The sequence below is a fragment of the Peromyscus leucopus genome, chromosome 6 (genome assembly GCF_004664715.2).
Source record: "Peromyscus leucopus breed LL Stock chromosome 6, UCI_PerLeu_2.1, whole genome shotgun sequence".
NCBI lineage: Eukaryota > Metazoa > Chordata > Mammalia > Rodentia > Cricetidae > Peromyscus > Peromyscus leucopus.
In genome coordinates, this window is record NC_051068.1 from 98,533,645 (window position 1) to 98,547,340 (window position 13,696).

Sequence of the window (13,696 nt, forward strand, 5' to 3'; positions counted from 1 at the left end):
TTGGATACGTATTATATAACTTTTCCTGGAGAAGTGTAAACAAATGTTCATTCACCTATCATCAGACAGGTCATTGATGTCTAGTTCAGTTAGTGAGTTTGTTGGGGTTACTAACAAAATTACAGTGTCCCAAAGTCATTATCCAAAGCCCACCCTAGCATGGTTGGCAGCCCACAAATCTACATTTCCTGTACAGCTTACAGACAGCGTGGTGGAAGAGTCTCTTCTCCCCAGCAAATGTTGTTGCTTATATACCTTGTGGAGGCATATTGTGAACCTTGTAACTTTCAGGGGCTTTCTGAGCCTTGCATATTTGGTTTATATCCTGAGTCTCATGAGCCTTTCTTTAATTGTTCATACTGTTTTCACTGCCCTGGCATTTGTAAGCTTAGTCTCTTGATTTACCTAGAAGACAGAATCAAGATTGGAAGCAGAACTGAGGGTCTCTAACATGTCATAGCTTGGTGACTGCCATCAGAGGAACCTCAGCATAAATCATTGCTGACTTAAATGTTACTTGCACTTTACCAGTGTCTTTAAGTGCAAAAGGTCCCATTTATGACTAAAAGCAAGGAACTGCATGTACTTTTAGACAAAACTGAGAAAAACTGAAGCAGAATTTTCATGAAAATATAGAATGCATGTTACCAATAGGTTAGGGGCTCTACTGCAGACACTTACATTCTATGCTACGTAACATTATAATAGTTCCTGCCAACTGGAAGGTTTCTATTTGTGTGAAGGATATCAATAACAAAACTCTTCTTGGTTGTGGGAATTTTTAAATTTTATTTTTATTTTAAACAGAAATCTGATCCTAATATTAGGACTAAGGAATCATGGTTCAACAGAAACTATCATTTGAAACGAGGTAACAAACACTTATTCAGTGAAAATCTAAGTCAATTCTGTTCATTGCAATGGAGAATTATCACTTACACAAAATAAGATCTGAAAAAGTAAAATAAAATGATTGTAGAAGTTGGAATATAATAATACTAATTCTCTACAAATCAGTGGAAAATTCTGTATTGACTTACAAATGAAAATCTTTTGTAATATCAGAAGAGAAGTGTTCAACTCCATGAGATAAATGTTGGTATTGGACTTATATTGATTAACATACTTTTATTTAAAATCACAGTATGATTTTTCATGTGGTTGTGACTTCATCATTGCAAACAGTGATTATACTCTAATTAAGAACTCTTGTTTTATTAGACTATTGAGATTTTCAGAAAAATTTCAGTTAACAATGTGAATTCTTTCTTAGAACATATCTGATCACCCCAAGGAAACGGTGTGATAAAACTATTATGTGCCTTTTAGTTTCCATCATTTAAAAAACAAGATTACCTATACCTGTGCTACCACCTGTTACCAACATCACTAAATCCATTCCACAAACACCGAAGTGGATGGAAACCTAGAACAGTTTGGAGAATTTTCAGCTAAACAATGGTGTGGAAGGTTTAACTGTGTGAAATTCATTAACTTCTTACTAAAATGTGTCAGGAAAGTATATCGAAGTCTACCAAAAATACAAACAGCATATTCACACATACCACACGTCTTGAAAAGCTGGCTCTAGTGGTCTTCTTGAACACTGAATAAGAAATTCTCAAAGGCATATTTTGAGGAGGTTTCAGCAACAGAATTTCTGTAATTACCCACTTTATCTGACAAGATCTGGAAGTTTTATCCTTTGTATTATTATTCATAATGACAAACACTGTCAAATGTGAAATTTATAAACTTGTTGAATTACTTTCAGTAGAAAGATTGAAAAAAAATGAATGTTATACTCCCAATAAAACAAACTGCTAAATTATTACTCAAGGTTGTTTTTCAACATACTCTTCTTCTTTGTGGAGATAGGGTAGAATGAGAATTTCTTAAGACCAAACCCAAGTCCTCATTATGAGTAATACACCAGCCTCAAGGGTCTACCATTCTTAAACTTTTTATTGAAGTGGAGTCGTTCAATTTTAGTAGTAATTTAGGATTTAGTGAGGGGCTGAGATTTGAGGGAAGTGTCTAGTTTCTTTCTAGTTCAATAATAGTGCTGCTTCTAATTCAAACATGAACTCTTTCCAATTTGGGTCATCAAAATTCTTGCCTTATGCTATTGGTAAGATATTACAAAGTTACTGATTTAGAAGAGAAAAAAAAAACAATTTTAATTTGATAAAACCAGCTATGGAAGCACTTTCTGTTATAGAGACTCTTTCTTAAGAGTAAGTGAATAAATGCCTTTTTTGAAAATTTTACTTTATTAGAGAGAATTTAGCCTAAGTATAAAAAATGTTAAATCACCCTGTTTACTAAAACTGGCTAATAGGCCTTCTGGGAGTCTAGGGTAGGGGTTGGGTAGAGAGAACAACAACAATAAAAAATAAGATAAAATAAAAAAGAAACAATGATAATTAAAAATTGTTCTTAATATTCTGGGATAGAGTTTAAAGATCCATATTGATATACTTGAAAAGATAAATCCCTGCATTTAATTTTTATTAAATACATTATTGCATTTAATACATTGTTTTCACACTCATATACACATACAAAAGTAAGGAGGTCTTAGAAACATGTTTATAATCTAAATATACCTATATATAATAATGTGAAATAAAAATCTGAATAAAAATTTTATTCCAACAACATTTCTCTATTTTCAATTGTTTATTGTTTTAAGTCTTTTTTTTTAATCACAGTGGAAATTAACTTATGCTTAATCATCCAGTTAGTGCCTATTGTCAACTTCATCAAATGCCAAAATGTAGAATCAACTCATTCATACACTCTATGTCCCGCTACCATCCCACCATTCACTGCCTGACTTCTTTCCTCTTAATGGCAACATTGTGATAAGATTGTGAAAAGGTGTAACTAACAGGTTTGTATATATACCATTTCTTCAAGTATTCAGAAAGCAGTACATTTGATGCATTGTGCATTAGAAAACTATTGATGATATTACTTCTAAGTATCTGAGAGTGGCTCCTGGTGGGAGTGTCATAAAGTTGTATGTCATAGTGTATGACAAGGATTTACAGCATTCTAGATTTTTCACAACTCTTCCATGTTAGTGAATGACATTAATATTTCATTTCTCTACTCTCAAGTGTCAAATGTGGGATTTCCAACCACAAATAAATAAAGCACATACTCCGCATGTGTAGTGCAAGTGCTCAGTAAACAGAGTGACATGGAATAGGCCTATAGCTGTCATCTAGTAAGTGGCTCAACAGGGAGGTCCTGATTTTGTGAAGGTTGTGACTCATCTCCCTGTTCCAAATGAATACTGTCACTGTCCCATGTCAGACACAGTGACATCAAAGGCTGCTGAGCTGGGTTGATGGAGTGAGGGAATGGAACTCATTTGCACAATGGGTGGTACAATTCCTGTCACTTCTGTGTAGCATGTCGAGTCTGATTTACTGACAAAACTTCAAACCCCTGCAGACAAAGCAGGTACCAATCAGGAGATTCATAAATGTTCTGCTTAAAAGAATCATATGTTGGCACCTATATACTAGATTGTGTGACCCAGACAATATCAGGAATGAAAGGTGGTATTTTAAACTTAAAATTTTAGAATGCTGACACCTGAATATTCAAAACTTAAATTATGGAATATCCAACAGTCACATAAACATTCAAACAATGGCGCTGCTTCCAATTGCCATGTGAGCAATAATCTTTAGTACTCTGAACAAAAGTAAGCTTTCTTGCTTTGTCTTAATTATACATTAACATGTTATTTACCAAAACAAGACAAGAAAATTAGAAAATTCTTCCAGGGAAAAATTATTGGTAGGAGAAAAACATAAGCAAAATGTGAAAAACAATTCATTCATTTACTTCATTACATGTTTTCCTCCACAAGAATCCATAGTCAGTAGGAAGGACATATACAAAACAAACAAATAAAAAAATCTATAATAAACAACAATACAAAAATTGTGCCACCCATCTTTTCACTTGCCCCCTTTGAATTTTGAGGGAATCAGTCTTTGAAGGTAGAATTCAAAGTTCACATATGTTAAACACTGGCAGAGAAACATTTGGGTCCTGTCTTCCTACTCCATTCCTGAATATGTTGTACTTTCAACAAATACAAGCCAAAACTCACTGATATAGGAATAGGAAGCACACATACACACATCTTACTAAGAAAAAAGACACCATTCCTCACCTATAATAGACATGTAACATTTAAAACTAAGGTCTGACACAATCACTTAATTGATTTAAATAATTAAGGCTTCTAAATGGTTCAGTGCCAACTTTCTGCATCAGTATCTGAATAAAATACATTTTTTGCATTTAGGGTTGTGCTCTTTACAGATATCTTATCCATGGCATTTCATTAGTAAGGTCTGATGAGGGAGTATTAGAATTGTTTGCTGACATTTAGTTTTAGTAGCTGTTAGACTAAAGTATAGCAATTCAAACTCAATGACCGAACAGATTTCTTCCCATAACCTGGGCTGTTAGCTCATTTTACCTTCTTTTCATGTTTAATATGACCATTTCCTTTGTATTTGCCATTGGGGATCCCATTTTGGTAATGTCCATTTACTGTGCTATGCTTATTTCTAGACCACAGACTTTTGATTTTTCTATAGATAAATTTTGTCACACAGGACAAAATGAAGTAGAACAAGGCAGCACCAAGCAAAAGCACAAAGGCAATATCTAGTAGAAAATACTGACAGAAAGAAATCTGATGAACAGCTGAACGGAGGTGATGGGCTCCATCATGGCGAAGAATGTAGTCTATCCAATAGGTAGTCCGATTGACAGGGTGGCCTGGTTGATCCTTATGAATTTCTGATAACTTCTGAGCCCTCTGCCGATAGCTGCAGTGGGGGAAAAAATGATATAATCATGTACACACACGTTCTCTACTGATGGTTATCTCAATTTAGAAATGTGTGAAATGACTGATATTCTTCTTTAAGTACCTAAGTGTGCTCCAGGAACTGGGTTAAATGCTTTGAATACTTATAGTATCTCTGTATGTTCAAGCTAGTGAGGAAAAGCAAACCCAGAGACCCAGCATCTTGAAAAGATTCCATGATGAGAGGCAGATGTGTATTTCCTGACCCAAGCTTTTCCCACACCACATCACACACATTACTCATCAGAAATTGCCAAATGCTGTTAACCAACGTATCTTTTCAAAAAAGAGACATTTTCAAGTTCTATGAAAATGACAGAGAAAAGCTCTGATGTTTTTCATACCAGTTCTTAAAAAAGTAGTGTCATTTAGTCACATTAAAGCCAAAATAAACGATGGTGTGAGAATGTTATTTTAAGCAGAAGAAAGGGGGATTGAGGAACACTATGATATGATGTATGACACTATATGTAATATAAACATGAATGTAGGCAAGCATGTACATGACTACAAAACCTTTCTTAAGTGGTTAGTTAAAAAACAGGTAAAGTGATAAAATGTAAACATTTTATTTTAATTTAAATTGCATAATTATACATTCGAGGGACATTCTGACAGTCTGTTTGAGTACAGGGCCCTGACAGAAGATTATACTGTTTAGACAAAAGAAATAAGTTCTACTTCAAAAAAATAAAAATATCACAAAGGATATAGCTCTTAGTGCCTTACAAAATTTTAGGCATATGTGAAGACCTGGCATGCTAAAGGAGGAATGTAAAGAATAAGAAAGCTGAGAGAGCAGGTGCATTCCAAGGGTAAATCCATTCACAAGCAGTATACAAAACAAGGGATATCTGGTCAAATTTCTCAAGCCTGTAAATTATGTAGCTTAAATCATAGAACCAAATAGCCAATAGACATAGAAATGGCTAGTATACTAGAGAAGAAGATAGTGATGGTAAGGGGTACATGAAAAAGACCACATGAGCAGTAAAAGGTGAGAGTAGGCTCAACCAGATGGGGGCAAATGGTAGAGTGAAAAAGTTGGTAGGAGTTGGCAAGATCCTGGAATCATTGTGAAAGTAAGTAAAGGAATCAGAAGCAACTGTAATTCTTGCAACCTGCCAGACTATGGCAGATCCAATGAACAGTAAGCACCCCAAGGTGCAGAGCACTAGCCATAGTGTGGCCCGTATGGGATGTGATGAAAGGAGGATCCAGAGAGTGGGAGGAACTCTAAGATGTTATTGTCTAACTAAAAGGCTACAGTGCTGCATGAGCTGATGTGATTGTTCCTTTTGTGGTGTAGCTGTAGCCCTACATATTTTGCTTATAATAGGCATGGCAATAAATCGGGGAATTGAATAGGAATTTAGGACTGGGGTAGGTAGCAACCCAAGACAATCACTTGTAGGCCTTTTCATCTCAATGTGACAGGAGGATGTAGCTTTTAAAGGTACATTTACAATGTCATCAGGATTTCTTCTATAATGAATCTAGATGTAAATGACCTAAAGTGTTCACCCAAATATTGAGAGCGCATCCACATCTTGCTTTACACTGTATCATGCTTTCTAGCTGATGGCAAGAGAAAATGGATTTCCTCTTACTCTATTTTACAAATATATATGTATATACACATACATACACACACGTACACACACACATATATATATACACACACACACACATACACACACACACACACACACACACATATATATATGTGTGTGTGTGTGTGTGTGAGTGTGTATAAATATATGCATATGGGTAAACAATTATCCTTCAAATAGAAAATGAAGAACATCCTAGACATTTCTCCTTCTTGAAAGTAATGAAATCACATTATATTTCATGAATTTATGAAAAAATATCTCATAGTAAAAGTTGACTTTGTGTTAGATAATTGAATTTATAAAGATCAGTTCACCTTTGTTTATTGCTTTCTCTAGAATGATAGTGTTTCCAGACTTATAAGGATTCTTCCACACAAAGTAATGGGTTTTCATTAAGCAAAACCAAGGGACTAGGTACCAAGGGACCAGGCAAAGGAAGTAGGATTATAATAATATCACGTAGGTTTTATGTTAAAAAAAAAAATAACCCCAAACAACAAAACTTTCTTTAGCAAGAGTGGTTACTTGCCTTAAACTAGAATATCTTGAATATAATGATAATGAGGATAATTAGTCTTTTAAATAATAATTTCACTGTAAATGTGGAACATCTGCCATACATCTGAAGTAATTTGCTCCAGTTTGCATAGTGACTTTTAGGAAATGGCACATATCATTGCTAGTTCTATATTATGCAAGGCATTTTTCTACCTATTATACCCTTCAAGATTCTGCAGTTAAGATTTCATTGCAATGTAATGAGTACAGCCTGATCTTTTTCTAATTCATGCTGGCTCACACCTCAGAGAACACTGTTAAGCTGAACTGGGAATACAGCTCATGGAAGAGTGCTTGCCCGGCATGTGCAAGCCCCTGGGTTCAACCTTCAGTGCCACAAAACAAACACACAAACCACCTTGACGAACCACTTTCTGTAAATGTTTGTATAAAATGATCCAATGTTAGCAGCTCTCCAACTTTCCTACATCAAACCCTTCCTTCAGATTTTGCAGGCCTATATGAAAATATTTTCCAAACAGCATATCTTGAAATTCATGATGTCTAACAAGGAAAACTACAGATTATAGAAAGAGTAGTATGCAGAAGCCTGAAGTACAGAGCATACTGCTCCAGGTACCACATTTGTGACCGAGACATTTGTAATTTTAAGGGGCCACAGATGAGTATCATCTCTGTGCCTACGAAAAGTAGCATAATGAACCTTGGATGTTTAAAAATTTTTGTAAGTAAGCTTCGAATAATTTTTTTTTAAGAAAACATTTTCTTATGTGGCATTCCTTAGGATATAGCAACAATTCTCAACTCAGGGTTTAGCCATCTCCCCCAGGTAAAAACAGAAATTACTCTCCTCAGCTACTTAATGTCATCTGAAGCACACGATAAACTAAACATCATGTCTTCAAATGAAGAAAATCGCTGCTTTGTTTAAATCTACCCAGGGCAGCTGCCCACTGAGACTTATTTGTGAAGTGGGTTAACTCAGGACACATCAAGAATTTAAAAGGCAAAATAAAGATTCTAATTCATCATTCACATGAGCAAACACATCTCAGCAATGGCTAGTGCTGGGAAAGCCAGCAGCACGTGATTGCCAGTCAGGATGAAGAGCTCTGTTAGGAATCAGCTAAGTCTGTCTTCAGTTCATATTTGAATAGCTATGCGACCGTAGGCAAATTACTGAAGCTCTTGGAGTTTCAAGTGCCTCATTTCTATACTAAGAATAGCAAAAGTTTAATACAAGGCATCAGCAAGGGTGATGACTGATCACTGTCAACTTGAGTGGGTTTAGAATTCCCTAAAAACGTATTTTTGAGTATGTGTATAAGATCAGTTGCAGGAGAGAACTGAGGAGGAAAAATAGGAATATAATAACATTGTTCTATGACTGGGGACTCAGAATGAGGAAAAAGAAAGCCAGAATGGTGCCAGTATTCTCCACTCTTGGCTTTCCTATCAAGATGTCAGGAAGCCTGCCATCAGGCCTTCCCCTGGGTCAGCACGATATACCTTCCAACCACAGACCAAAATAAATTCTTCCTCCTCCAAGTCACATCTTCTCAAGTATTTGGTCACAGCTATGGCAAATATAACTAGTGCAATGAGTATCAAGGATACAAATAAGTATAAAAGACACAAATCTGACACACTAGAGAGATCTGACAATAGATCCCCCCTTAGTTTTTCTGAAAAATCTTGGTGGCAAAAACCTCAGGGTTACAACTTGGATGACTAAATGGCTGATACATTTAACTTCAAAATTTTAGAAAACACACATAACAGTAATGTAAGGGATATCTCCATGGTGGACTTAGAGACAATTTCCTGCCAATATACTGTTTAAATAAATATGTGTCTACGTGTATATATGTAAATATGTGATAAATGTTTATATACATAATGTCATCTGCCTTATATTAGCTGAAGCCTTACCTTGGATTATTGATAACCTTCACCAGCGCATCATACAACTCTCCTTCAGTAACTGTTTTCCATTCTAACAAGATCCCCATGCCTTTTGCCTGTACTCGAGTCATAGTATCATAATGGTCTCCAAAAAGCGGAATTCCCACTACAGGGACACCATGATACATAGTTTCAAAAATGCTGTTCAAACCACCATGGCTTAGGAAGGCTTTGATGTTTGAATGACCTAAAAGATAAAAAGGAAACAACTTACATCACTACTCTAGATTTATCCAGAGCTTAACACTATACAGTAAACATGCATTTCAGAAAGTGAATTTTTAAAGTGGTAATTTCACTGATCCATTATTTACATTGATTAAAATGTCTGTTACATATATCAACTGCTGTGGATATCACTCTATGTAAATAAAACACTGATGGCCAATGACCAGGCAGGAGGTAGGTGGGACAAGGAGAGAGGAGAATTCTGGGAAGCGGAAGGCTGAGGGAGGGAGACTGCAGCCACCGCGAGGAGAAGAGCATGTAGAAACGCCGGTAAGCCACCAGCCACGTGGCAAGCTATAGATTTATAAAAATGGGTTAATTTAAGATAAAAGAACAGTTAGCGAGAAGCCTGCCATGGCCATACAGTTTATAAGTGATATAAGCGTCTGAGTGATTATTTTATAAGTGGATTGTGGGGCTGCGGGGCTTGGGAACCTGGAGAGAAGCCCTCCAGCTACAAATGGCGCCCAACGGCTCGAGTTTCCACCTTAAACCTGAGAATATTTAATAACCAATTCTAAACAGAGCCAAAACCAGGTTCCTGCTTCTTGTCTCATACGGACAGCTAGATGCGGCAAAACGCAAGTTTGAACACTGGCGGGTTCCTGGCGGGTGTGTTCGACCGGCAGTATGGAGGAAATGAGGCATCTACCGGCGGCAAATTAAGCTGTGTGGTAGATTTAGTCTTTACTAGTATTTAAAAAAAAAAAAAAAAAAAAAAAAAAAAAAGAGGTTTCTGGGCTACACGCTGCTTTGATAAAAGCTTAGACCCACTATTTCTGAGACTTGATGACTCCCAGAGCTGGCGGAAAACGTACCACTGCCATGTTGGGAAGCTGAAGTGGGCGGAGCCAGCAGCCACAGCGCCGTTTCAGGCTTACAATGGTACAGTTTAAAGCAATAGGCTCAAGGCTCAAGATAATATAAAAAATAAGCCACATAACGATGGCTACCACACAGAGAATCTGGATTATGTTGTCTTTGATATTCGTAACTGAAGAAAAACATTTCATTACAAAGCTGTTGAGTTATGCCAAATGTATATTTTAAAAGTACCTTGACTTCAAAATTTGGATATAAGGATATGTTACTTTGGAAAAGAAGTTCTGCTTTTGTCTCCACAGAAAGCCAGAGGCTGTGGATTTGTTCCAGATTAAGATACATCAGGTTTCACCAGCCAAGACCCCCTGAAGGACTCTGATGACACCATGGCCCAGATGATCCAACATCCAGACCGGTTTCAAGGCAACTGGTTCACACAATACAGCCTCACGGACTACCCCATAGGTCTAAAATTTTCTTTGCATCCCCATAAGATACAGCGCCCCCCTCCAGCAGGAAGTAGTAAGACATGCTACGCCCAAATTCCCAAATATACCAAGCTGGCTTTAGAGTGGAATTGGCTCACTCCCCTCTAAACCCAGACATATTGCTTTAAAAAAAAAAATGGTTAAGAGATTCTTGTGTCCAAATCAGAAGAGCCCTCTGGTGTGGACAGAGAGAAACCAATATTTTTATTTAAAACAGGTTGATTATAAATGTGATCTCTTTCTAAAAAAGAAAAGGGATATAATATAGATATATAGGAGGATATGGAGATGATAAGATAAAAGGGTAGATTAATGAACCTACTTTTAAAGAACAACTTGTTTAAAATGTTTTACATTGGTATAGATTTTAGTTTATGTTTAAAATGTTTTACATTGGTAAAAATTTTAGTTTATTAATACAAACTTGAAGTTAATTTTGTTATACTGTATATATATATTTCTATTCTTGTTTGAGGTATTATGTTTAACTCATTTAAAATTGTAATGGATGATTAAAAATAGATTAATAATCAGTCATCTATGATAATCATATTTGTAGCCATGTTAGTTAAGTCTTCTAGGTATACATAGATATATTTCAGATAGATAGGTAATCTTCAAACACTTCATAGACCTAGAGAATATGGCATTTAAATAACTTAGAATTCTGTTGACGTGAGACACAATTGCTCCTGGCTGCACCAATTGATCCCGAGAGAATGTTGGGCTTCTAAGACATTTCCATTTGGAAGTTTGTCTTTTTGGCACAAAATGGCCTACTGGGCAAAGAACTGCCCTTGCCTTGACGGCTGACAGTACAAATGCAATGCTGTCCTTTCTGGACAAGCGGGACACAAGGAAAGCGACCACTGTACTCTGCCAAGACAGGGTAAGATGGTCTCTCAGAATTCCTGCTTCTGAAAATGGTCTGTCAGATACTCTAGGCCTGTAGCCAATTTGAATGCACCAACAATGCTGAGAAACATCAGGTGACTGTCCAGGCTGCCAGCTGTCTTGGTCTACTCTTGCAAGATTCCCGAAGTTGCTTGCATCCGTCTACCATTTCTCAGGTACCATTATGTTCCTTCTCAGGTCTTTGATGTGGTTGAAGGCTAGATAGTCGTAATTTCCTCAGTTATGATAAAAGATAAGTTAGCTATAAAACCTTAAACTCACAAATATAAGATAGATAGGACATCTTCTTTAATATTGTAACTATAATTCTTGCTCGGTAATTGTTTTGTTATATGTAATTTTACCATGTTAAAGTTAAAACCTTCCTTTTTAAAAAAAGAAGAAAGGGGAAGTGCTGTGGATATCACTCTATGTAAATAAAACACTGATGGCCAATGACCAGGCAGGAGGTAGGTGGGACAAGGAGAGAGGAGAATTCTGGGAAGCGGAAGGCTGAGGGAGGAGACTGCAGCCACCGCGAGGAGAAGAGCATGTAGAAACGCCGGTAAGCCACCAGCCACGTGGCAAGCTATAGATTTATAAAAATGGGTTAATTTAAGATAAAAGAACAGTTAGCGAGAAGCCTGCCATGGCTACCCACTACAATCAACTGAAAGTCCTTTTTAGGTAATTTAAACATACAACATTAATCATAAAATATATGACAACGTTCTCTCAAACTTAACTAGCAACACACACTAATTGCTAATAATAAGGAGAAAGTCAATGAGGGCATCAACTGTAAGAGATATATATCATATCATATAATATTTAGCCATCATGGGAGCAGAAAGGCTAGCTTGTTAAAATTTTAATGAGGTATACCCCCTAGGTAAATGGCCTGTATTTAATAAGAGGAATGAAAAACTTGCATAAGAAGTGCAAGAAAAATAAACTGTGTTTAGGAAATGTGTTTTTGACAATAAATAATTATTGGTTGCAGAAATACTAATCTCACCAGGTACAGAACTGTGTACCAACTGCAATATCAATGAGCTCTCAGTACATCTCTGTTGTATAGATAGTGTCTATCCCTGATCTCAGATTAAATAAAGGATCAGGTTGAAAAGTATTTCTTGGCACCAGAACTCCTTAGTTTAACAAAACCTGTACTACCAAGTCCAGCATTGAAAATCAAATAGAGCTGGCATCTGAATAAAAGGGTGACTCTATGGGGTGAAGGGAGAGGACAGTGATTTGTTGCCTACTTTTTGTCCTGGATGAATCTTTGATTATGGAAGTCATCACAACCCCTGCAGAGGTGATACTTAGAGTAATAGCAAAGCACTAATCTTGGAAAAGTCAGAATACTGAGACAAGAAGAACCTGGGGGAGCCTTGAAGAGGTCTTCCTCACATACCACTAAAAAGCTGCAATTTGCTATAGTCCCACATTTAAAACTCAAATGTTCCTAGGTGAAAGTGTCATATTGTACTGAGCTAGCTGATGGCCAACTTTTCTATGGGATTCTTCTTTTTTTCCCCCTACCTTGGATGGATTCAGAGATTACAGTAACAGCCAGAAAAATAAATAAAAAAAAAATTGGGAAAAGAAAATTCTTGTGTTTATTTTTGCTCAGTTTCATTTACTACATTTAGAATGAGCTAGGTAGAGAGGACCCATATATAGAAGCTATTCACCATTTTATATTGAAAAATTGAAATTGCTTGCTCTGTGGCCTGAAGATATAGTGCGAAGGTGCAGGCACTGTGAATAGTGCTTACTGATTAGGTGTGAGGTCCTGGGTTCAATACACACACACACACACACACACACACACACACACACACACACACACAATTATTTAACTATTCCCAAAATTCCAGCACTTAGGATGTAGAAGTAGAACTTCAAAGCTACACAGTTGAGTGCAAGAAAAATTTGGGTTACATGATAGACTATCTTTAAAAACAACAACAAGAAGAATGGAAAATAAAATGAAATGTCTGACTTGTAGGGCCACTGTAGCATCTAGAAAGCATATTTTAAAATAAGTATAATCTTAAATTTTAATTTTAAAGCATTTAAAGGTTGTTACTAGTGTTTTAAGATTAATAATTTTAAAATGTCATTTTATTTTATATTTGGCATTAATATTATTATATAAATGGTTTCTAATACTACTGAGATCAACAGCTTTCTTATTATTTCCTTAATACACATTAAGGGGATGATAGTACACTGGGTATCTCAGAAAT

At 36.2% G+C, this 13,696-nt stretch overlaps 1 protein-coding gene across 2 annotated transcripts in view; it reads right to left on the reverse strand.

The window, feature by feature from the left end:
- Positions 1 to 769: 769 nt before the first annotated feature.
- Positions 770 to 13,696, reverse strand: part of Ugt8 (UDP glycosyltransferase 8) — a 72,731-nt gene continuing 59,804 nt past the window's right edge. For both annotated transcript variants that reach the window (XM_028859121.2, XM_028859120.2), the window contains exons 5-6: positions 8,974 to 9,193; positions 770 to 4,865 (exon numbers count right to left, since the gene is read on the reverse strand). In XM_028859121.2, coding sequence (XP_028714954.1) covers positions 4,502 to 4,865; positions 8,974 to 9,193 — 584 coding nt within the window. In that variant the 3' untranslated portion in view covers positions 770 to 4,501. The remainder of the gene's footprint in view (positions 4,866 to 8,973; positions 9,194 to 13,696) is intronic.